Consider the following 26,845-nt stretch of genomic DNA (forward strand, 5'->3'; position numbering starts at 1 on the left):
TCTTTCTGCTCAAGACATAAATCAAGCAATATATGAGGGGTTGATGCCTTGTTTTCTTCTCGTGTCCGGTTTCCTTGCGCTATGCTATTTTGCAAGGAACCTACTGAGTTTCTTCTCATCCAGTCATGTTTTTGCGGAAATGGGCGCCTTGTATAATGGCTGTCTTTCATTGATGCTTCGCCCCTTTGCACCTAGGTACTGCAGGAAAGCAACTGTGGCGAGTGCCTCTGATAGTTTTTCATGTCGTGAGTGCTCGTTAGCACATGTCCAGTTGACTGCAAAACATCTCATCTCAACAAAGTTACAAAGAAGGACGTTTACCCACTTCCCAGGATAGATGATGCCCTCGACTGATTGCACAGTGCCAGTTATTTCTCTTCGATTGATCTTCGTTTTGGTTATTGGCAGATCGCGGTCGACGAATGGTACTGAGAGAAGACTGCCTTCGTCACACCCAATGGCCTGTACCAATTCAAGGTGATGTCTTTTGGCCTGTGTAATGCGCCTGCTGCATTCGAGCATATGATGGACTCTCTTTTATGTGGTTTCAAATGAACGACGTACTTATGTTATCTCGATGACGTCATTGTTTTTTCTTCGACCTTCAAGAGCCATCTTCCCCGCCTTGATGCCATTTTTGGAGTCTTCCAAAGAGCTGGCCTTCAGCCGAACTCAAAGAAGTGTAGCTTCGGCCGACGTGAACTCAAAGTGCTCGGACACCTGGTCGACGCTCGCGGCGTTCAACCCGACCCCAACAAAATTCGTGCTGTAAGTGCATTTCCTACACCTCGCTGTACCAATGACGTTCGTAGTTTTCTTGGCCTTTGCTCGTATTTTCGGCGGTTTGTTCCCAACTTTGCGGACACGACTCGTCCACTCACACTTCTGAAGAACGACATTCTATTTTGCTGGGGCCAAGAACAATCTCAAGCCTTTTTTGCGCTCATCGCAGCCCTCACCAATCCGTCCGTCCGTCCTGGCACACTTCAACCCCTCAGCACGAACGGAGGTACGCACCGACGCCAGTGGCCATGGTATTGACGCCATTCTCGCTTAACAGCAGACGGGCCGCGTTCGCGTCATTGCTTATGCCAGTCGCCTCCTTTCAGCGGCTGAGCGGAATTATTCGATCACAGAATGTGAGTGTTTAGCCCTCGTGTGGGCCATTGGAAAGTTTCGCCCTTACTTGTTTGGCCGCCCGTTCTCCGTCATGACCGACCACCATGCCTTATGTTGGCTTTCTTCGCTGAAGGACTCTACTGGTCGTCTTGGGCGTTGCGTCTTCAGGAATACACTTTTTCTGTCGTTCACAAGTCTGGCTGGCTACACACTGATGCCGATTGCCTGTTCCGCAACCCGGTAGATCCGCCGCCTGAAAGAGAGTGTGACGACACCTGTGTGCTGTCCATCTCTGACCTTTTAAACATTCGTCATGAGCAACGCTTAGATCCCAAGCTTTGCGGCATCATCAACTGCCTCAGCACTGATCACCCTGACGCCACTCTTGCTTTGTTTGTGCTCCACAAAGGCACTTTATATCGGCGGTATATGCGACCAGACAGCGCTGAGCTTCTGCTCATAGTACCCGAACACCTGCGTGCCACTGTTCTTCAGCAGCTGCATGACGTGCCCACTGCGGGGCATCTCGGCGTATCTCGTACGTACGACAGCGTCCGCCGACGCTTCTTTTGGCCAGGCCTCTACTGCTCTGTTCGTCGTTACATGGCTTCTTGTGACGGGTATCAGCGACGGAAGAAGCCCTCAGTTGTGCCTGCTGGATCCCTACAGCCGATCGACATCCCAATAGACCCATTTTACCGAGTTGGCCTTGATCTCCTCGGGCCTTTCCCTCTGTCTGCTTCGGGGAATAAATGAATTGTGGTGGCTACGGACTATACTACGCGCTATGCCGTTACAAGAACTGTGCAACTGACGTGGCTGCGTTTCTCCTCCACGACGTTATCTTGCTCCATGCTGCTCCACGCCAGCTGCTCACAGACCATAGCCGTTGCTTTCTTGCTCGAGTAGTCGAAGAAATTCTCCGATACTGCTCCATTAAGCACTACTTCACCACCGCTTACCATCGACAAACGAACGGCCTCACCGACGCTTCAATCGCACACTCACGGACATGCTGTCAATGTATGTATCGGCTGATCACCGTGACTGGGATATTACTTTACCGTTTGTTAAGTTTGCGTATAATTCCTCTCATCACGATACAATGAGCTACTCGCCCTTCTATCTTCTGTTTGGCCGTGACCCCTCTCTTCTGTTTGACAGCGTACTGCCTCAGACCGCTGATGCAAGCTCCTATGTTCGTGATGCCATATCCCGAGCTGACACCGCCAGTGTTGTTGCTCGCCGCCGACTAGCTTCTTCCCAGAACTCCCAATAACAGAGCCATGATTCTCGACATCGCAATGTCCACTACTCTCCGGACTTTTTCGTCTTGCTCTGGACTCCCGCTCTTGCCGCGGTACACAGGGCCCTACCGTGTTTTACGGCCAGTCACTTCTTTGACATATGAAGTCAGCTCTGTGCACCCACGCCGACAGTTCGATATGCCACGTTCCAAAATCGTTCATGTCGCTCGCATGAGGCCCTACCACTCCAGCTGTAGTTCCCCCGACGTAGTACGCACTGGGATGGTGCTTTTTGTGGCAGGGGTAATGTTACGTATATGCCACCGAAGAGGACGATGGTGGAAAATAGAGTGAGACACGACGAAGCTGGAGCAACTGTTGGTGCTTGCCTGAACACTTAGGTCTCTCATCACCTGCTGTGGTTTCCTGTGCTAGCCTTCTGCCCCGTATCAGTATTATACGACCAAAATTTGCTGAAATTTTAAATGCAGTAACCAGGAAATCATGTTATCAGGAAACATATTGATCGAGAGAAACATAGTGTAGCTCTATGGGAGATGCTTTACTGACCGCTATTTTGAGCGTATGAAACGGGAAATCATCAAAAAGGAACATATCAATGAGGTTCTACTTATCAATGAGGTTTCAAAACGGCAAGTGATGAAAATGGCATCAACATTTTTACAATGTGTGATCAGTACACCAGGGATTTTCCCTACTCTGCTTCAATAAAAACTCTGCTTATCTAAAAAATCCTTGTGTTTCTACAATTTCCATGATAATAAGGACTTGTGCATGTTTTGACAAGTTCTCAATATATAAAGTGCTAGATTTTGTAACTGCCTATTTTAATGGTCATCAACTGCATGCTGTAGTATCTTCGAAGTATGCAATCATCAGTCGAAGTTACTGAGCATGTAATTATCAGTGCTGGAAAGTTCATTTACGTGAACTGTGTACCAGTAATACCTCCTGTGATTCCGAACCAGCAATTGCTCCAGACACTTGAGATAGACTTCTCTCTCTCTGCTGAACATAAACACTTCTGAGAGCACTGCAGATTCTGCACTGGAGAAATGCGAAAGCCTGAGTGTTGCTGCTGCACAAGGTACTTCGTGCACCCCTTGTATAGCTTTTGCCATCAAGGTGAGGGCCTGTACCGCACAGTGAAAATTTCCTTTCCTTGATGAGTGCTCGTTGCAGTGCTCCTGCAAGTGTGGGTTTGGATGGTCCACCATTGTTTCTGTCACATGGCGTTCCTTGGCGGTCGTTCGTTTCATTGCTCTTACAAGTGTGAGATTGAACGGTATGCTGTCTGTCGATCCTGTCGCATGGCACTCTCATAGCCATGTAATATTCTCAAGCAACTTAACTGTCACGTGACCTTGTCACATGATACTCTCATAGCCATGTGACATTTTCATGCAACTGACTGTCATGTGACCTTATCACGTGATACTCTCTTAGTCACGGGGCAATTTCATTCAACTTTACTGTCACATGACTTCATCACGTGATACTCTCATATTCACGTGACATACTCATGCAACTTGACTGCCATGTGATGTGGTCATGTAATATGAATGTCGCATGCTGGAGAATTGAATTAATTAATCAAGTAATTAGCTCTTAATCAAATAACTGAATTCAATTACATAATGCTATTTCTCCTAAGCTGCAGTTGTCTGACAGCTACATTTATTACATTAATTCATAAATTTTGTTCTCCATTTCAACACAGTATATTTTACACACCAAATAATCTTTTTAGGCACTATTACACACTATTTTTTGAGATATTCAAACAAGACGCTGCTTAAAACAATTGATTTATTTAACTAATTACACTGTCAACCTCACTGCTACATACTTCAGTTCAGTTCAGTCGTTCAGTCGTGTCCGACTCTTCGTGACCCTATGGACCATGTCACGCCACGCTTTCCGGTCTCTCACTATCTTCCTAACATCACATAACCTCATCTGCAGTGCCTCGAGGATGCCATCTAACCATCGCGTTCGCTGCCTACCCCTTCTCCGGCGACCCTCAACCTTTCCCAACAACAAATCTTTCTCCAGCGACTCCTCTCTTCTCATCAGATGACCAAAGTAGCTGAGCTTTAACTTTAGAATTTGACCCTCCAATGAGCAGCCAGGGATTATGGTCGACAATATCGATTGCTTTGATCTTCTGGCAGTCCAAGGAACTCTCAAGAGTCTTCGCCAGCACCACAATTCAAACGCGTCAATTATTCGGCGGTCAGCCTTTTTCACAGTCCAACTCTCGCATCCATACATCACAACTGGAAAGACCATAGCACGAGTTATACGGATCTTGGTTGGCAGACTAATGTCTCTGCTCTTTACTAGGCGGTCAAGGCTAACCATTGCTCTCTTTCCCACATACTACACATACTACATACTATACCCTCATTAATGTACTCATCACTAAACTTTTTCCCATTCACCCATATGGGACGTTTCCATGCCGACAAATTTTGCCAACAAGTTTTGCAGACACTTTCTGCCAACAGGACATAGTCATATAGATGTCAAGTGACACCATGCAGCAATGCAAGCCGGAGGAGATAATGATAAGCCGATTAGATATGCCTGCAACCTTTCACCTTGCTTCATGCACCACAAAATGTAATAAGGAAGTAATTGCTCATTGGCATCCACACAAGTGCAGCCATTAGGCTACAGAGGACAGCTATGCAGCTTTCCCAGAAACATCATAGTTAAACAATAACTGTCCCTACCACGTAATCTGCTGACCCTCCTGGTTAGTTCAGTTGGTAAAGCGACTGCCTCTGAAAGGCAGTGGTCCCGGGTTCAATCCCCGCAACAGGATGATTTTTTCATTAAGTTTCTGAAGTTTTAATTTGTAGCCACTTGGCTGTGCTTGGGTGGATGTCAATGTGTAATTGCTCCCTTATTACAAATCTAATCTACCTTTGGAGATTCCCGTAAATATTCGATCACCATGAATTGGCTGCCATTGTGACGTAGGTGCATGCTCCCTATAATGCTTTTGCATTAAAACATCAATCTGGCCACAATGACTGGCTGCAAACACTCACCAGTCGGTGGAGGGCTTCCACATGGCATCCGGTGAACCTCCTGAGCTGCTGCACCACATCTGGTCAGGCCACGGAGACACACATGAGAAAGCAGTTGAGAAAGAAGGAACTAGCAGCTTACCCTGGCTGGCGGATAAGTCTGTGTGGTTTGTTTCATAACAGCTGAGCAACCCTGGAGAGAAAAAAATTGTCCCTAGTGAGCAAAGGAGAAAAATGTATTGGAGGTATGCATCTACAATGTGATAACAAAGATGAAAGAGACTCTTCTCAAAAGAAAGCCAAGTCTGCAGAGACTGGTCAAATCAAGCCCATGACATCTGCTGCAGGTCAAATTTTGCAAACGTATAATAAATATGACAGCTCTGGACAGGGTTTAAAAGTTACATGCACTGTTGTCTGTGTATCCATAATTGCTCTGTTTTCAGGTTTTTATTTCTTTTTCTAGAATTTGGGTAAAAATCAGGCAATATAAACAAAAATCAACAAGCATCCCCAGTTATGTATCCCCACTCCCCTCGGAAATGTCCTCGGGCCTTGAAGGTAAAATAAATAAGTAAAAATTAGGTCACCCAACAATGCTTCAAAAAAAGAGTTTCCTGTAAGGTACAAAATGCTAGATTTTCTGCCTAATGTTTCCCAAACATGGAAATGGCGGGTTACACTGAAAAAAACTTTACGAAAACGAATTTCTCTCATTTATCCCAGGTATTTTGCTGCTTAAGCAGCACTTCTGTGTGTGGGCAAGACATGCCTGCCTTCTACACAGAGGCCATTTTAAACATGCAAAAACCCGGAGCAGGCATCATTAGCTTTCATGGTACACAATACAGAGATACTGATTTAACTGATTTAATGTCTGTTCAGCACTCATTTTTGACCTCTTACTTCTAACAAGTACTTTCCAAACTTGACCTGAAATTGAGCAATATCATAAATAAAAAGTGTTAAATAATAGGCTCACGTAAATAGTGACTTTCAATTCAAAGCAAATTTGAAGCGGGCAGTTAGTTTTCTCTGAATTATTTTGAAGCAACTATTTGAATCAGTTTTGTCACACAAACCCATTCCCCAAAGCTGAAAAAGTCAGTGCATTGAAGCTCTACTTGTACTAAGTTGAAATTCTGCAAAAATGCCTACCTGAATTTGAAGGACTCAACCTACACAAGGAGCCAACATTTTGTGAGGTCTGGATAGGCTTGCCCAAGGAGCAGCTATTGTGTGCCCAACTATGGTGTGCGTTGCTGCCATGATTTATGCAACTCGAAGTGTCCAATTCATACAGAAATCAAAGAAAATTCAAACTGCGCACAGCACACCTCACTTGGTGATCACTTTACCAGATGAGCAGTAGATAGTGAGAACTGCAGGACCATTAGATTTAACCACATCTGAGTGAAAGGCATGGAAGTTGTGCCATTTTCTTGTCGCTTTTAATTGCCACTTTCCCCCTAATTCTGGTCTTACTTGCAAGATGCCTAGCAAACAACTATTTTTAAAATCCCCGACTTTTCCAGGTTTTCCCTGATTATTTCAGTTCAAATTCCGACGAGTGAAGAGGCTCAAAAATGTAGCTGCTGATGATAAACGTCAAAAGTTTGACAGTAATGTATAGTGCGCAAAAAGACGAGACAAAGAGGAGAAGTGGACAACGACGGCGCAGATCTGCGCCGTCGTCCACTTCTCCTCTTTGTCTCGTCTTTTTGCGCACTATACATTACTGTCCATCATGGTTCACCAACTCGCCCAATCAGCCGTTCTTCTACAGGTCAAAAGTTTACTGAAAATTAAAAGCACACTGATGCCAGCCTCAGCAGACCTCTTCGATACTATAAGTTGTGAAACTTCCTATAGGGCCCATGTTTCAAAAAATGGTAGTTTTGACTGGTCAAAATTTGGGTGTATATAGTACTCCTCGATGCAAGGCACCCAGGTAAATAATAGCGGTGGCACCCGCGGCCATTAAAGAAAACTGCGTCTAAGTTGCAAACTTTCAGATTGTTGATAAATGCTCAACCACATGGAAAATAAAATTAGTTGAAGACCTGCATTAGCATTAATTCTTAAAGATAACAGCTGTATAGTTAATTAAGGGCAGATACGAGTCTTAGTTTGGTTTGCTCTGTGGGGTTTAACGTCTCAAAGCAACTCAGGCTATGGGAGACACCGTAGTGGAGGACTCCGGAAATTTCGACCACCTGGGGTTCTTTAACGTGCACTGAAATCGCACAGCACACGGGCGCCTTGCTTTTCACCTCCATCAAAAAGCGGCCGCCGAGGCCGGGATTCGATCTCGCGCCCTTGGGAACAGTAGTCGAGCGCCATAACCACTGCGCCACCCCGGCGGGTAGACACAAGTCTTAGAACGGTTGAAAATGGTAAAAGAACTCAATTTTGAGAAAAACTCATTTTCGGAAAGTTTATTCTTTTGAGCACTTGCACTCAAATTATTAACAATGAATTCGGTTAAGAAAGGCGATAAAATCGACTTTCAAAACGTCAGGGCAGCCACGAAATGCCCCTTAAAAGAGGAAATTTGTTCGAAATTGCAGCAAGCGCCACGGGCGTTGCAGCTGGCCATTCACCGCCATCTTGGTCTTGGTTTGATGCTGTTTTCTTTGTATGCGATCCACCTCTTTCAACAAAATGTGGCGCACTCTGGGAGTGGCTGAAAATTCGTCTGCTACAAGTTGAAAACGTCTTTGTGAGACACAGCCACCTGCGAAATGGTGATATGAGTTCTTGACAGCTACCGCCATCTGTCACATGCACCTGTCACAAATATGAACTGCGCATGGCATCCAAGATCAGCTCCGGCTGCGCCGATCACAGAGGCCAAGAACTGCGCGTGCGCAGCGGAGGCTGGTGGTTTGTTTTCAACCAGGGAAGAAGTGCACATGCGCATAGTGGCCTTCTGAAAAAGGCGGATTTGAGCTATCTCAAAATGGCTTCGCTCCAGCGGAATGGCTGCATGCACCGATTTTCCGAAGGCCATTTATGATTTCTGATTAGCTCCCGCGCGATGAGCTTTTCAAGCATGCCATTCTGCGTCTCCCATTGGCTGGCAATATCAGCGCGCAATTGTTTTTCTTTCTGTTTCGAGTTTGCCGTCATGGCAGCCGCTTCGTACGCGTCTGCGTTCTCACTCGTGTTTCTTGCACTCGTTTTTCCTTGCAACCGAGCTGCTGGAAACCAGTAAATTGTGACCATGCAAAGCCATAAGAAACGAGCGTGAAACAAAAACCAGAAGACGCCGACCACAAGCGTGCCATCGGGACAGTTGAGTTACAGCCGGTGCCAGACGTTAGATGTGGAGGGAACATCAACCACGCTGCCTGATGAAGACATCGCGGGCTCAAACTACAACGTGAATTGCATACTGGATCACGGTACACTTCAAGCTGATGCCGCCGCCGTGTACTACTCTACGGAAGAGACATCGCACTGAGTTGAGTGGTAGGCGCAAAATCCGTTCTGCCGGGGAAGTCAGCGACCCAATGCGAGTTTCACCTCGGTGTCCGTGCGGAATGCGATGCCAGTACAGAGTTAGTGATTATGGACATGGAAGTGCTAAGCAATTATATCGTGCGCACGAAGCACGGAACCTGCGGCGAGATCACAAAGACGTGAGCGGTCAACCGCTCGAGTGTCACAGCGGACCTTTTCAGAGCCCCACAAATGTTTGTCATGGCGGGGTTCAGCCTCCTTGGCTCCGAACCAGTAGTTCCCTAAAGAAATTGTCCAAGCTGAAAATACTATCCTTGCAACTGGGCACCTCTGCGTTTTTGTCAGCTAAAAAGAATCCAGCCCATAACTTCATGAAAATATCTTTTACAATTTCATCACGTACACATCTTTGGCGTTTTTTTTTTTTTTAATGTTTCCTTGGATGGGATAAGAAACTTTTTGTTTTGTTTTGCAGGGAGACAGATAGAGAACATTCAAATGAAATTTGCAATTTTCTGCAGTCAGTGTCAAAACATCAAATGCAATTTTCTTTACTTCATATTTTTTGCGAACGTGACTAGCCTTACGGAATTTTTCGTATCTTCTTGTGGCATAATTCTAATAAGTCTTATTCTGCTGAATACAGAAGGAAATGAACTGTGTAGCTATGCTATTTTTATGCTGCTAGGTACATATCAAAGTTTGGTTACAGTAACGTCAGCTAATTATATGTATTTTAAAATTATGGGGTATCGTCATAATTGAACTCTTTTTTTTTTTTTTTTTATAATGCACTTCACTGACAATATCCACATGGCAGGCCTTTGGCTACAGCTACATTTTAATCGGAGCAAAATAATACTGATGGAAAGAGTTTAACAACCCATAAGAAATTACCTAATTAGGTTATGTTCCGTAGTATGAGAACTAATTGAGATAGAGTGAAACAAACATTTAACAGCAAACATTCTTGAAAAAGCAGGAAGAAATACATGTGCATGCCGAATTTCGTTACGATATCTAATAATAAAATATTTAGTTTTAAGACCAGTGTTTCCCCTTAAGATGGAAAAGAAGAAAGAAAAACGTTATTTCCAAAGGCAACGACGGCAATAACAGAAAGCTTCTATTGACTGTTTCTAAATGGCGTGACAATTCATAAGCACCCGAAAAATTCATACAAAGACTAGTCACTCTTTGAAGCGGAGTTTCCTCCCAACTGGTATGATCCAAAAGCTCTGAGCCTCAGAGCACACAAGCCACCCACCCCACAAAAGGCCAAGTCAGTCCGCGCCAATCCAATCCAATATGGCTGCACGGGCAGCACAGCTCGTCGATCGCTTTGGCGCTGGCCAGTGCTGGCGCGGTTATTCCTGCTTTTTGTCGCATACTATTCTCACGCTGTAGTTCTGGATATTTTATTGAGTACCCAACTCACACGCATATTGGTTCTTCTATTGTGGCAGCTCAGCCATGCGTTGCCATCAAGTAATATTGTGCAGGCAAGTAGCGCCATGCTTGTCTTTGTCTTTCGTCTGTGCATTATTGTCCGTTCAGCTGGATTCTTCATCATGTGTGCAGACCAACTAACTAAACAATTCACTGTATCACTGTAGTAATGCTACTGTACCTATTGCACAAACAGTCCCCCTCCCCCCCCTTTTTTTTACATAAAAACTGACTGAATGGTTTTTTTCCTGTCTGCATAGGCAACCATGATTTCCATATACAAACATGCACAATGCCTGGGCAGAGGAAATTACTTTCAAAGAGGGAAGCATAGATGAAGATGCGGTGCACAGGACGCAGAAGAAAGAGTGACAGTGGGAGGTAGCAGTCACGCTGCAGCTCAAACTCCCAGCACAGCCGCTCCGACTGCGGACCCGCGTACAGGCTGTCCAGAATGGCTGGAAGTTTCTCCAGGTACCGCTCGCCCAGCTGCATAGAGTGGTCGCATATATTTAAAATCCTGTCTTTCTACCACCACTGGCCAGATGAATGTTGGGCATTTTCAGAGCAGCCTGAAGTTACACGGAAGCCTACCGTAGCGCATCACGAGAGCTCAACACGCTTTTGTCCCTTTCTTGAAAGAGCACATTTGTTAGCATAGCATAGGTACAATATGTGCAACACCTTGGTCCCCCCCCCCCCCCCCCCCCGAGTCATGCTGGAAGACAACACCACCAAACCATGTGAAATCCTGCCGGTTTTCAGCCGGTTCCTAGACAGTTCTTACACTGCTGACTGCTGGTTCTGCCGGCCCCTACATGGCAAGTTGATCACGACAGCACGTCTTTGTTTTCTTTTCTTTTTTAGCAGTTTTCACCTACAGAGAGAGATGTGCAGGAAGCTGCCATCCACTGCAATACATTCACATGAGCAGCCAGAGGAAGAGAGAGCACAGCTAGAGCCATGCAGACCACCAGATAAAACATGGAAAGCCACCTGAGCCTCCCTTCCCCCTCTTGCAAAATACAGACTGCAAACTTATCAGCATGTCCATCTGACCGCCCCACAGCGCCACAAACGAAATCCCTATGGCTCTTTACACTGCCACCACAGTTGGAAGAGTGGTTGTGGCTGGTGCACAACTGGCAACTGCGATGCCTGGAGAACAGGTTGACCACACTGGTTGGAGAGAGCCTCTTTTGTGGTACACTGCATGCTTCACTCTCAAGCTGTATCCTAATGCAGACATAGCCACTGGACTGCACCATCAGGCTGAAGCCATAGCCATCATCAACATTAAACAAGTAAAACTGATGACAGTGTGACGAACTTGGAGTAAGTTGGCAACAAACGATTAAAGCTCACATAGCAGGACAAAATCCATAAGGCTATGACAGAATGCTCACTCTAAGCTACAGCCGCTAAGAAAAAAAAACACACGCAGCCCAATAAAGCAGACACACGGGAATATATATGGCCGCTAACAAAACTTACACTTGTTGCCATTTAAAAATTTTAGGAACTGCTCAGACAAAGAACAGCACAAAACGTTGATTTATAGATCCACGCAGTTGAGGTGAGACCTCAGATCCGATACCTTTAAGAGAGCACAAGACCACAGACAAATGCCACGAAAGCCATTTCAAAATCTAAGCACTGCTGAGTCACAAGATACCATGTAGGTGCACTCACCTCTAACAGATGCAAGTAGTCCAGCATTAGAGCACCAATGCCTGGGGATGGGAGTATCTTGCCATCCCTGCAAAACAGTGCTGCTCACATCAGACACAAACCACAAGACGGCCTTTATGTCAGTTGCACATCCACGGCTCCACAGCACTCATGGGGGCTCAAAAGAGTGAGAATAACACCGCCACACAAAGCACCATTACAGGGGGGTTTCCAAGTGGTTTACGCGATCATCACTGTAACATCAATCCTTGTAGCTTTTACATTTAGGAACATCCAGTTGGCAAACCCCTTTTCACAACCAGTGATGCACTTGGCCAAGTGCAAAGATGCACTTGGCCCAATTCTTGTTCTCAACAGTTTCACCCTGTGCTGTCTACCTGTAACAGTATCTCTAGCTGCTTCAAACACCATACCTCGCTGACTATGATAAGCTTTGCAGACAGCAGCATTTACTTCTGCAAAGTTTTAGCATAAGCACTGTACAACTGCTAAATGACCACATAAGTTTGAGATAAGAGGAAAGAATGCAGCCATGAAAACAAAGAAGCGATTATGGTAATAAGTTTTTGGAATATATTCGCCGGAAAAAAAAAAATGCCTTCTGAAATAAGCACAAAAAGAAATGCAGTCACATCTTCAAAAAAAAAAAGAAAGAAAAGTGTAAATCATTTACCAGAAGGTGAGCAAGCCAACTACACTAAATGCACATTAATTTGAACTTCACGAGACCGGAAAAAAAGTTCATATTATCCAAAGTTAGACTTTTCAAACAGCCTTGAAAAAACTGATAAGAACCACTTGCGTTATGGTAGAACTATTCAGAGAAAAATTAGGAAACGATCGCCTGCTTTTTAGACAAGAACAGCAAGGCCAATAACTATTTTTCACATTGCGATCTGCAGAACTGTGAAAGCACTGTGAAGGCATGAAAGCAGAACTGCTCGATGACCGTAAGTGCTTCCACAGCACCCTTCACAGTGCGACGCTGTAGCAGCAGTGCCTCCTCACGAGCAGCATGCGCAGAGTTTGCAAAGCTTCACTACATGACGCACTGAGCAACATTTTACGAGTGCAAATTTTTTTGGAGCTGCAGAGAAACCACGTGGATGGAAGAGAAGAAAACGCCAGGTACTGTTAATGATTGTCTTAAACACTGCAACGCGGTCACTTTGCTAGCTGATGCACGGCCGATAGCCGCTGTTGCTGCAGGCTGGCATGAACAGCGCGAAGCTCATTAAAGTGAAACCAAAACTATGTAATCTGCTTATTGCCATAGACAAGGCCATCTGCGTTTCGCCATGCTGACCGCTCCGTGCACGTCAAAGGTGCGTGGTCACTCTTTTATGAATGCTATTTTAAGGTGAAAGCATTTCTAGACTCGTAGGTGTGTGCAGAAAGTATGCGTCCATGCGAGGTGTCCACCTTGCTTGCGCTTGAACAAATAAACATAGGAGAAAAAGAATGATTGCAAGAATGAGATAGAGGAGGAAAAAATAATCCTGGAAGCCAAGCTTGATGACTAATTGATTGTGGAGCAGTTAGTTAATTAGAGCCAAAAATGTCAAATCCTAATCAAACTAGCGCTGGACTTCGATATAGTCAGAGGCCGTCAAAACGTCCTGGACGTCGAAATAGTAAAAAAAGCTTCAAAATTGGATCGAAATACCGAATTTATGTCAAATTAGATTAAGAGCGTGTAAATAGGAGTAATTAATACTTAAGATCACCGAAGGACTAATAATTTTGGTCAAAAACAAAATGAAGAGACTTCGATAATGACATCAAATCTGACGGAAAGACATCGAGGCAGTGTGAGATTTCACAAAGCGAGTAAAAAAATGATGGGTTTGTGTAGAATTAGATCAATAACGTCTAACTAGGTGCTATTAATACGTGAGGTCACTGAAGGACCTATGATTGTGGTGGAGTCAAAACCAAAAAAATTAACATGGCAAATGATTACAGAGTCACTTAAGGGCTTTTGCCTTACCGCATACTTGAGGTATTCAAGTGCCTCCAACAAATTTTTGACAACCATTTATAGTGCCAATTGTACATCAAATGACCTGATCAGTGTGAGATCTGTAGCGCCTGTCAGACGCCATAGCCTTATATGGGCGTTGGCTGGAACCTTGCCAATAGTATGAGTTGCCCACATTTCCAAATTGATAAGAGAAAGGGGGCTCAATTATAGAGCATTTTGTTAACAAGCAAGTTTTGGAGGTCACGTGAAGCGGTGAGCAGGCAGCTGCTGCCACGGCTGGCAACCACTGTTCTCCCACAACGGTCATGGCACTGGTTCGGCTTTAAAAATTCTTCCTTGTGTTTGTGCCTAGATCTCCCCATTTTGGAGGTGCTCAGCCCCATAACTAAGCTGCCCTGTCACGGGGGTATTTCTTCAGCTATGTGCTGGGTGCCAGGCCACCCAGGCGCAGCAGCATGTAGTTCAAGTTATCCGTAGCAGAACCGATTCGCATTCGAATTAATAGGCTTTTTTATACATAGCCTTCTAGGCAAACTTAGCTGGACCAAATAATGCAGTTCAAATTATCCAGAAATTCGAATTATTGAGATTTGAATTAACGGCCTTTCACTGCATTCGATTTCATTTGAGCTGTTCAGACTTCCCAAAGAGCAACTAGATATGCAGCTTTTTTTTTGGAGCCAATTATAATGCTGACAGAATTCATAAAACAGTCGGACAAGCTCTTGCCCAACAATTACTGAAGTGGCCTGGAGTGGTGGATGGTGCGAGTAGGGCTCACCACTGGCAACACCAACATGAACTGTGGGAACAAGGACAGAAGTTATCATTTCGTTACCTCCAAGAACTTTTGCCCCATTGCCCCTTCGAACTTCTCCAGCACGATGGAAGTTATGCAGAATATGCACAACAATGCTAATGTTTGGCCATCACACATAGTGGCATCATCTCTCTCCATTTTTTTTTCCTGAGTGGCGCAATTGTGTCAACGCATTTTCATTCATGCGGCAAATCTTTTTCAGGAAGAAAGGTGAAAATGTGCCACAAAAGGGCTGACAAGTAGCGTACGATGCTCTCCAATTAAACAAGACTAAAAAAAAAAATCACCACGAGGCCATGTGTTGTTCAAGTTCATGGAGCAGACCACAGTGCAACTTGTAGACGGGTGCCAAAAGGGAGAAAAGTGGTGCTGTTTCAGTTGAGCTCAGCTTCTCTGCCCAGTCGCGGAAGGCCTGCAAGAAATGAGTAGCACATTGTACAATGTACGTATCAGTTGTGATGTGCACGGTGGAAAATTTTTTGCAAGTGCCCTCCTCAAAGCAAATGTCAACAGCCAGCTTTACTGACAAGTTCATATGCTGCAATTTTGATTTTGTTTGGTCTGTGCAAGTTGCTGTTTTCTCACTACTAGCTTATCAAATAATAGGACTGGTGATTTAGTGAGGCAATGGAGGCTGCTGAGAAAAACTTGCAATAAACCCATTACCCTAACTATGTTCATAAAATCTCCTTAGGTAGCTAGCTATATGATAATCTTTGAACCAGATTTGTCAACCAACTTTAAACCCCGCTTTACATGCACGAGACATATCGCATTTGCATGAATATAGTGAAATCTTGATACGATCTCGCTTGATCGCGGGATACGATGTTGTTTGTTCCCGATCAACACACTGTAGAGGCAGTACATTTTTATACGGCTAATACGATCAGGTTTTCGCATGGGTTTCACAATGTTACAGTACCATTTCCTCGCATTATGAGCCCCCTCCCTGCTTTGTTCTTGAAAATTTACTTTTTTATTGGAAATTTTTGCATCAGGCCCCTCAGTTTTATGCATTCACTGTTACAGTTCATAGCACTGACCTTGGCAGTCTGCCAAGATGTACATCAATAGCTTCTCCGCATGTTGATCTTTTGCTGAAATGTGGGGCTGATGCTCTCGCAAAGTTGGCAAAGCCCGAAGTTTTAGACATTCTTTGCAGCTCTGTCACGGATGAAGAGCTAAAGCGATGGAATTGCGACTCAGTCGTTTCTATGGGTTTCAGAAAAGACAAGAGGACTAGCACAAAATGACAGACTATTAAAAGCAAGGTAATAAGTATATTTTATTAGTGGACTATTAAGGCCTGTTTTGAATAATACAATTTCCAGATAATATGTTTTCATTTTAAATTTTCACGAGAATCATATTATAGAGATTCAACTCTACAGTACTCGTTACACAGCCTGTAACAACACCAAGTGGAAAAGGCTTTGAAAGATGAACCAATGACGAAAAACAATGCTTAGCATCATGAACTTCATTTGTGTTGCCTTATAACTAGGGGTTGGAGTTTTCGGTTTTTATATTCTGAGAATCCGGCTGACTTTTTTAGGGGTTTATTTGGAAACCAAACTTCCGTTTTTTTTTTTCGGCTAATATTTTCTGCTCAAGAAATATTGTTTGTTTTTTTTTCGGTGAGATAACGGCATCTGTATACAATTAAAAGTGACGTAGTGTACATTTTAGCTTTTTTTTTTTTCTTGCATGTTGTTTTATGCACTTTTATTTAATGTACAGTCGGATATATACAGCTAAGAACCTGGAAGAAATTGCTATTGCCATGATGAAAATTAGCGTTAAGACAAAACGCATATATAAAAGACACATTCCCATGTTTGACAATGAAGAAACTTAAGTATTAATTATTACGATCAAATTTTTGCACAAATCAATTCACTTAAAAAACAAGCGCGCTTCTCTCGGCTTGTGTCACATGGCAAGAAAACTGGCAGGCTTTGGTCTCCGCGATTTCCTGGATACACTTGCGCTGTAAATTGTCTGGTGTGACCTTTGCCCTTTGGAGTTCTTTCCATGTCGCAGGCGCCCCTTCTCGAACGCTTGGTATGTCTATGAGGGTTGGGAAGCATGGCTGCCATTCTTTCCCCATTTGTGAGACCATGAACAATGCCTCAAAACCCTCAACCATTGTACTTAAACCAATGATCCCACTGTCTCAGATCATGCCCTGGATTGAACACTGTTGTAATTTTTTCCAGTCACCGAGAGTTCGCAGTGTCCATGAAAAGGTACTGACCTTTCGGGGTTTAAACCGAACCTTTAAACCGTACCTTTCGGTGTACCTTTATCGGTGTTTTTCGGTTAAAACCAAAAAGTCCAATCCCTACTTATAATGTAAACACTGAAAATGGTTAGTGAAGTACCTACCACCACCACTACTTCTATATCATTCTTGTAGCTGCGCTCAGTCATCAGGAGTTCCTTGCTGATGAAGTACTCAGGTGGAAAAACCTGGAAGCAAAAGATAAATGATGCCATGCAATGATAGCCAACCAAGTCATGTTACACCTCTAAGTCATTCAGGCAAATCAGGCGCAAGAGGAAACTCAACAGTCGCTGAGTATCAGCCCTACAAACTAGTATATTATCAAGTCATGGCAAAGACAAAAAAGACACAAGTCTCATTTTAAGGCAAAAGCCTTTAATGCCTCATCATTGTTGACAGCGAGAGTTAAAAATAAATGACTAAACCTGTCTCCACTGAGAATCGAACCTCCATCTTTTGGATCCCCAGCCTAGCACTTTACCAACTGCACCATGCCTCGGATCATGAAGTGCTCTTCATAATTCCCCTTGTCTACCGTGAGGATGATAGCTGGGATTCCGCAAGGCCTGGGTGGGTCTGGCAGCAGCCGTGCAGGCAACATGCTTAGCAACCCTTTTTGCTTCATGATCCAGGTCGTGGCTTTTATCAGCTGGGAGGCGTCTTCCACGTGCACCTGCTATCCTGCCGCTATCTGCACCGAGAAGCTACGCTTGCCTATGGTATCACCGTCCCCTCCCGTCAACTGCTGCGTCATCAATGGACAGCCAAGTTTAACCACCGTAGCGCCCCCCCCGGGGACCAATCTAAAGTGACGTCACCTTACGACAGCTCACCGATGGGTATAAAACAACCGTGGATGCCGCATCGAACCAGTGGGCCTGGCAGCAGCCGTGCAGGCAACATGCTTAGCAACCCTTTTTGCTTCATGATCCAGGTCGTGGCTTTTATCAGCTGGGAGGCGTCTTCCACGTGCACCTGCTATCCTGCCGCTATCTGCACCGAGAAGCTACGCTTGCCTATGGTATCACCGTCCCCTCCCGTCAACTGCTGCGTCATCAATGGACAGCCAAGTTTAACCACCGTAGCGCCCCCCTGGGACCAATCTAAAGTGACGTCACCTTACGACAGCTCACCGATGGGTATAAAACAACCGTGGATGCCGCATCGAACCATTGGGCCTGGCAGCAGCCGTGCAGGCAACATGCTTAGCAACCCTTTTTGCTTCATGATCCAGGTCAGTAGGTACTTACCGGTCAAATGTTATCGTAATGACAACAGATTTTTGCTGCTGCTGCCTTGCCCACCATGTGTGAAATACCTTGTTACATGTGTTCGTTCGATTCCTTTTGACCTGTTAGCTTGTGGGGACATAGAATCTAATCCTGGCCCTAGTGAAAAAGAAATGCTAGAACAGTTGCTAGCTGGTCAAAACGCAATGCAGTTAGCTATCCAGGATATACAAACCACCCAGAAAGACATAGTGTATAAAATCTCTTCTTTAACGGAACGTGTCGATGGTGTGGAGCGACAGGTTAACGCATTTAGTATGGTAACTGCTCAAGTAAAAGATATGGAAGAAAATATGAACGGAATTGAATCTGCACTAGCTTCCCTAACAAGTAAAATAGATAACTTGGAAAATTTTAGTCGCAGGAATAATCTAATTATTTATGGAATAAAAGAACCTTGCACCGAAACACCTCAAGAACTCCTGAACACAGTGGGTGTGCTTTTCGAAACTAAGCTAGAGATAAAAGCATCAAGCATTGAAAGATGTCACCGACTTGGGCGAAAAAACGATGCAAATCAAGACCGACCTGTAATTTTGAAATTCCTCGATCATCGTGAAAAGATGTCGGTATTAGCGGCTGCACACAAGCTGAAGGGCTCTAATGAGTCTATTTCAGAAGATTTCTCGCTTAGAATTCGTGAAAAGCGCAAAAACCTGTGGAAGAGCTCAGAAAAAGAAAGGGGCGATAAAGCAAAAGTAAAGCTAGTTTACGACAAGCTCAGTGTAAATGGTGTGCTTTATTACTGGGATGATGTAAAGGGCATGCGAGTCAAAGTAAAGAAAAATGGCAGTTTGACGGAATATGCGTGACACTCGCGTACTGAAAATCCTGAACGTGAACTGTAGGAGCGTTGTTAATAAATGCACAGAATTAGAAGGACTCTTGGAAGCCTGTGACCCGGACATTGCTATATTAACGGAGACATGGTTAAGCAAAAGCGTTTACGATAGCGAATTTGTGCCTCGCGGCTACTATATCCATAGAAAAGATCGTGGTAGCAAAGGGGGTGGGGTGGGTGTCCTTTTCAAAGCCTGTCTAACGATGGCAAGAATGCCCGACATACAAAACGTCGAGGGAATATTCTGCAAAGCCCATCATGACAACATTAGGTATATTATAGGTGCTATTTATAGGCCACCTAACTCTTCCCCTGAAGTACTAGATGGTCTTAGAAACTATATGATTGAACATGTGAAGCCTGGTGATCGGATTATTTTGGCCGGAGATTTTAACCTGCCATACATAGACTGGCTTTCCTTCTCACAAAATGTTCGGGGAGATAAATGTGGCGAAATGATGATAGACATAGCGTTTGAGTTTGATCTACTTCAAGTCGTTGAAAATTTTACGAGAATAACAACTAACTCGAGATCAATACTCGATATATTCTTCATAAGTGGAGCAATTGGAACAAACAGCACCTGTGAAGTTCTCCCTGGTATTTCAGATCACCAGGCTGTGTTATTAACGCTTTCCGATGTCTCTCTACGTAAGCAGCCTATGAAAATATCCGTGCCCAATTTCTCGCGTGCAGATGATGTGTCAATAATAGATATGCTATCTTTTGAGTTTGAGTCCTTTTTGAACAGCACCGATGATATTCATGTTTTGTGGGAAAGATTTAAGTGCCTCATAAACCATTGCATTGATCGTTTTGTTCCTCAAATTTTGAAAAAGAAAAGTCGGAACCCTTGGATTTCTCATGGGACTTTGCAACTGAAAAGGCAACTTAAGCGTTTAAAGCATAAGAAAGGTACTGCTAAGGATCTACCTGCACTACTGAAGAAAATTTCTGAAATTTCTTTTCAGCTAAAGGCACAAGTAGCTTTTGACAAACATCAATACTATGGTGTAAAACTTCCCAATTTCATTTCATCGTCCCCCGAGAGATTCTGGAGGCTGATTACACCTACATGTAGAACGAATGAAGTGTTTGAAATTAATGGTGTTGAATGTGAAGATGGTTGTCAAATTGCAAGTGCTTTTAATTCCCATTTCAAGTCTGTTTTCACTAAAGACAATGGCATTCTATCAAACTTCTATAATTCATATCCACCAATACATGACATTAACATCACTGAACAAGGCATACTCAATCTACTTTTAAATCTAGAGGTTAAAAAATCACCCGGGCCAGATGGCATTCCCAATGAATTTCTGAAACGTTATGCTCCCTGGACTTCAAAGTATTTATGTGCTTTGTTCTCTAAGTCTTTGTGTGACAGTCAAGTTCCAAGAGACTGGAGAACAGCAAAAATAAAGCCTCTCCATAAGAGTGGTAAGAAAAATCAAATTACAAATTACCGCCCCATTTCATTAACTTCAACATCATGTAAGCTTCTTGAGCATATAATACACAAACATATTTCTGAATTTCTTGACAAGTACAACATTCTATCAAGCGCTCAACATGGTTTCAGAAGAGGTTTTTCCACGTCCACACAGTTAGCTATTACCGTACATGATTTCGCAGCTACAATTCAGGTAAACAAATCGATGCAATCTTTATGGACTTTGCAAAAGCTTTTGACAAAGTTTCACATAAAAAGTTACTATTTAAGTTAGATAAAATATTAGCAAACCCACAGCTCATTAATTGGATCTCTTGCTATCTTTCGAACAGACAACAATATGTTTCTTTTAAGAATCAGAGTTCTTCTAAGGTTTCAGTTGACTCCGGCGTGCCGCAAGGCTCTGTTATTGGACCTCTTTTATTCTTGATTTTTCTCAATGATATTACAAATAACATTGATGTTAAGATTAACCTGTACGCCGACGATTGCGTCATTTATTCTGAAATTAACAGCGCTAATGATCAGTTAAAGCTAAATGAATCATTTCAAAGAGCTGTTTCATGGTGTGAAGAATGGCAAATGGAGGTTAATTTTGAGAAAACAGTATTTATGAAAATAACCCATAAAAAGAACCCTCTTCATTTCAGGTATTCAGCCCGGAATATTTTTCTATCTGAAGTTGAGCAGTTTAAATACCTCGGTCTTTGGATTTCAAAAGATCTTAGCTGGACAAATCATATTAAATACGTAGAAAGTAATGCTAATCAAAAACTCTTTTTTCTAAGACGAGCATTAAAACTATCCACACCCGCTGTCCGGTTAATGGCTTATAAAACCATTGTCCTTCCAAGCATAGAATACGCCTCTATTATCTGGTATCCCTATACACAAAAACACACCAATATGATTGAAAATTTGCAGAAGAGGGCAGTCCGTTTTATTTACAATAGCTTTAGGCGCACCTCAATGACAACACTTTTAGCAAAGGCCAAACTTCCTTCTCTTACCGAAAGGAACAGAACACTGCGCCTAAAATTTCTATTTCAGTTGATAAAGGGTGATTACAAAGTTGACGTGTCACATATAATTTCTTTCTCTACAGGATATGCCACAAGACAAAGACACGCCCTAACAATAGCTCCTTATTCCACTCGCAATAACTGCTTCAAATATTCTTTCTTTCCCAGGACTATCACCGAATGGAATAAATTAGACAATGACACTGTTTCACAGCCATCTGTAAACTTATTTTGTTCACGCCTTAATCTGTCCGGTTTTGTGTAATCATTACAACCATCTGTTTTGCCATGACTTACTCTGTTTGTTGTTTCCGCCTCTTATTGAACTTTGTATTCTTGTTGTTGTTGCCTATGTTATTGTCTATAAGGATGTATCCCACCCTGCTAAAATCCCGCATGGGATTGCAGTATTCATAAATAAAAAGTTAAGTTACAGATACTGTGCCTTTCCTTTCCTGTAAATAAATTTTAGAACGCCAGTGAACTTTGATGCCTTCAATGAAATGCTGGTTGTGTTCAACAAGAGGCGCGCCATTTACCGTCACGAGTGGTCATGACATCACCAGGCGATTCATGCATAGACGAAGCTGACCCTGCCGGGCATCCAATCCAGGCGTCCGTGCAGTCTTTCATTTGCCGCTTCCTCGAGCGCCGCACCACACAGCAGACAGAAACAGACCCAGATGTCTAGGAGGCGTTACTACAGCAGGCATCAGCGGCGTTTGAAATTGATTTACAGGATAGAAAAGGTGCAGTATCTTACAATTCTCCATAAGGAAGGTGGGAGTGAAAGCAGAGAGGGAGATAGAAGTGCCGTAGTGGAGGGCTACAGTCCACTGTGCTATAATAGCTTTCGCCTCATCGCACTTTAGTGGTCCAAAGTGCCCTTTAGAATTTTTCTATTTGGCTCATACAATCTGCACTGCCTTAGGCATGCACACGGTGGTGCCAGATTCCTCCAGCTCTCTAATAAAGGTCTGTCCTATAGTGTACTGAGCGTTAATTACAAACCATGACTTGAAGCAGCATTTGCAGCACCCATAAATGCATTTTGGAGCAATTGTGCTCTGTTTCTGGATCTAGTGACATGCCTACTAAGTTGCCAATTTTGAAACAGATACTTGAAGAAACTCAAAGATGGATAAAGTGCAAATTATCTCGAGGGGATTTTTTGCCTGAGGTACTTTCGAAAAGTAATCTTCTACGAACTTTACTATAACTGCAGCCACAAGTTCTTGGAATGCACTATTATATCTCTGCCATCTTTGTACAAATACTGCGCCAATAAATTTTGAACAATAAGCCCCAGATAGAAACTGAAATTCGTCATGAAAGCTATTTGCATAAATTAGGATGGCAGCTGTACATTTTTAAATCATTAAGCTGCAGGAAGTCACAGCTTCTGAGGCATCCCAGGTTATCTGAAATGCATGCATTCCCACATGTCAGAAAAAGCAAAACGTGGACCAACACAGTAGTTTAGAAAACACTAGTGCAAACGAGTGTAGTAATCTGCAGTTTAAATATGGAATACCCACTACCTCAACTCTAAGTGTTACAAACAACCCTGCCATAATGTTCCTGATCGCTGCATTTTTCTGGCTGCTGCGTTATTGTGTCCTATACTTACCTAGAATCCCATGCAATAAAAATTCGGATGTTACATGCCACAAATGCCACCAATTAAATTCTTACATGGTTTGGCCTACATTGACTAACATAAGTATACATTGCAGTCAGAACTACAGAGACCTGCAGTGTTTGTAATATTTAATGTGCACCACTTCAAAACTGCATATTATGTGTGGGCATGTGGCGTGACTCACTGATTGCTTGCAGGCCAAGTGAATTTTTCAGCAGCTGCTGATGAGGTGCCATCGCAAGAGAAAGCCAAGCACATGTGACAGAAACCCCAATAATGAAACTAAGCTGCAAGATAATGCATGCAGGCAGTGCCATATGAGGTAACAGGACAACTGTAGACTTGCCGATCCACAGGTCCTGCTTTTCAGCTCTATAGCTGAGCACATACTCTCATCTATGACAACCAACCTTTGCAGCTTCATAAGTAACGTGTGCGCAATAACAGACTGCCGAAAAGTAGATCCTGAGTGGTGGTGACATTTAACATGCCTCATGCATATGTATGGGCTTCATCCAGGGCTTCTCTTTCATTTATTTGCCTTCTCCGAGTCCCCTACGACTTAAAAGGTGGAGTTTCTGGATTCTAATTGATGAGGATTCCGTAAGATTAAAGCTACATCCTTAAAATCAGTGCCGGGGCACATAGAAATGCAGCAACGTTGTTCACTCCCTGTGGCAACTTTCTCGCCACTGGTCTCTTCTACTGATAGCTCCTCTTGCAAATGCAAAGCCCTTTCAGAGCCTTCTGCACGTGCCTAATGAACGAAAGTGACAACCGTGGAAGCCACAAAGTCTAAGAAAAATCTAAAGGAGACTGTTAATGTTGCACCAATCTCCATGGTTCGTGATACCTTTTTCAGTTGGAATTTGTTTTAATATGAGACGCTCAAAATCACGGGCAGTAAAAATGTCCCCCGTCAATGTTTGCAGACTTCGCACAGAAGCGAGATTCCGAAGGGGCCACCAAGGTCAAGGGGCAGTATGACGCGGGCAGATTTATGACGGTCGCGCGGGCGACCGCTTCTCGGAAGTGAGCCCAGAACACATGGCAGCGGGCGACGCCACCGGCTCTCTCCGTCCCGTGCCGCGAGGGAGGCAGAACAGTGCAGTTAGAGCGCACAGCATAAGCGCGTGGTTGTGGGTTCGGCGCTAACTGCGGTGTCTCCCGGTTCGAGTGAAGAGGGCGCGGAGGCCATGTTCGAGTGAAGAGGGCGCGGAGGCCATAAATCCCGAAACGCGGCGTAACACGGGCCTTGGGAGAACGCGCTGTTGACACGTCTTCCCGGGAAGACGCCCGTGTGTCCCTTTGAATCCGCCGCCCGCGCGCTACCGACTAAGAGCAGGGATCAGAATGTTTGGGCCTGAGGTTTGCGCGTGTGTGTTTTTATGTATTTTCGGAAGTGTAACCGTTGACGCCGTTTGTCTTTGCGACTGCTAGGCGCCTCTTGCGTGGGAGGATTTTGGAGAGGGAAAAGTTGCAGATGTATGTGTTTGTGTGCGCAACCACTCGCCGCTTAGTGCGTGCTTTGTGTGTGTTTTATGGACATGCGTAGGAGAGGGTATATGTGGCACAATGATTGGCCAGCCCATTTTAAAGGACTGCATGTTATTGGCCACAGAGTGGCGTACGTTGATTGATCAACGGACTAAACTGGAATTTTGGGTAACGCTAAAAAAGTGAGTGTTGGACAGTTGGGCTTGGAAGAGAGTTGGGCTCGGACGAGAGTCGAGAGCAGACGGGTTGTTTGCGAGGGAGGCTAGGCTGACGGAGGTCTCAAGGGACTCTGGCCTAAAGTGTAGCAGGAGGCCAAGGCCTGATTCTGCTAGCCTCTGACCTCTGATCGTACACCCGAGTTAGCCCTCTATGTTTGGATGTGGGGTTGTTCGAGGAGGGAGGCTAGGCTGACGGAGGGCCCAAGGGACTCCGGCCTAAAGTGTAGCAGAAGGCCAAGGCCTGATTCTGCTAGCCTCTGACCTCTGATCGTACACCCCGTTGAAGTTAACCCTTTGTTTGATGTCGCACCCGACGACACTATTGTAAATACTAAGTTGTATAAAGGTGTAAATAAACGTGTACAGTCCGAGAAGAGAAGTCGTCATCTCCGCACCGCAATGTGTCGCTGAGCCACGGACGTAGCGGTGGTCATCAACACCACTCGGTACGAGCGAAGGCAGCAGAAGAAACAGCAAGAACACCTGCTTTACAGGGAAGTCCATCGATTTCCCAAGCCTTCGCACCTTTTTAGTTTAACTCCAGGTAAATGTAATCATATTTGCTAGAGCTTGTTAAGACACAAGAAAAATTAGAAAGAACACATATGAACAGCACAGCCGCTAGTCTTCAACTGTCGTTTATTGAAACAATATGTCATATATAAGCCCCCAAAGTGGCCATCACATAACTCCTTTTCAGATAGATACACAGATGAAGTGCTCAGTTTTATCCTCCTTTTCAGATAGATACACAGATGAAGTGCTCAGTTTTATCCTTTTTTTTTTATACACAGGGCTTCGAAAATCGAATTTCAAATGCTTTCCAACTCGTCCAAGTTTCCGCGTTATTAAGTATCATTCCCAGGTATGCGTTCTCTGTTTAGCATATTTTCAGACGGCCCAGTTTTCCAAAAACTGAATTAAAGGGCCCTGCAATATTGATCCAGCATGTGACATTCATTACTTGTATGCCTATTAGGAAACACTGTGATGCCGAATGCCACAGGAGATTGCTAAAATATAAACATTTAATAATTTAATATTCACTAGAAAAACTCGTTTCAAGCCAATGGCATCGCAGTGCAATAGCAATATTATTGCTAAAATGTAAATATTTGACGTTTTAATGTTCTCCAGAAAAGCATGTTTTAAGCCGATGCCACTGCAGAGCAGTGGCATTATTAAGAGTTGGCATCCAGACTGGGCACCATCTCCCTTATTAGTTGGGCATCCAGTTTTAACTCTGTTCCTTCATACTCAGGTAATGGATCCAAAATATGATGTCTCTGAGTGTTGTCAAAACTCAAAAGAGGTAATGAAAGCAAATGAAAACAGCCAATAATAATGCTAGGGGCAACAATTTCCTGTTGACTCCAAACATTTGTGTGCGGGCACTGCTGTTCAAGCTTCAGCAAGAGGGCAGTGAAAGAAAAAGATAATGTAGCATGTTTAGACTAAATCTCTAGTTTCTTTTCAGTTTTGATTGCGACATTACACATGGATGCAAGTTGATAAGAGAATGGAATGCAAAGCACACCACATGAGGTTAGTAGTTAAACATTGGAATGCTGCGGTGATGACACAGTGGCCAAATGCATTGACCAGCGAAGCTGATATGTTCATGCTCGCCTTTGCAGCCTCAAGTAGGATTGGCTCATGCATGTCATCATCTACCTACCTGCTTGAGGAGCATCAGCAGGCCCATGTGGATTCAAAAAATATATTGAAGGAACAGAAATGTGGTTTTCACCTCAATCC

The 26,845-nt window shown here is 43.9% G+C and overlaps 1 protein-coding gene across 1 annotated transcript in view; it reads right to left on the reverse strand.

The window, feature by feature from the left end:
* Positions 1-26,845, reverse strand: part of Cdep (Chondrocyte-derived ezrin-like domain containing protein) — a 110,969-nt gene that overhangs the window by 23,193 nt on the left and 60,931 nt on the right. Inside the window, exons 11-16 of the mRNA XM_084593699.1 lie at positions 17,227-17,310; positions 15,123-15,247; positions 12,032-12,098; positions 10,654-10,828; positions 5,568-5,618; positions 5,447-5,505 (exon numbers count right to left, since the gene is read on the reverse strand). Of these exons, the coding sequence (XP_084449825.1) occupies positions 5,447-5,505; positions 5,568-5,618; positions 10,654-10,828; positions 12,032-12,098; positions 15,123-15,247; positions 17,227-17,310 (561 nt within the window). The remainder of the gene's footprint in view (positions 1-5,446; positions 5,506-5,567; positions 5,619-10,653; positions 10,829-12,031; positions 12,099-15,122; positions 15,248-17,226; positions 17,311-26,845) is intronic.

This window comes from Amblyomma maculatum, chromosome 2, assembly GCF_055883805.1.
Source record: "Amblyomma maculatum isolate TAMU_Amacu chromosome 2, ASM5588380v1, whole genome shotgun sequence".
NCBI lineage: Eukaryota > Metazoa > Arthropoda > Arachnida > Ixodida > Ixodidae > Amblyomma > Amblyomma maculatum.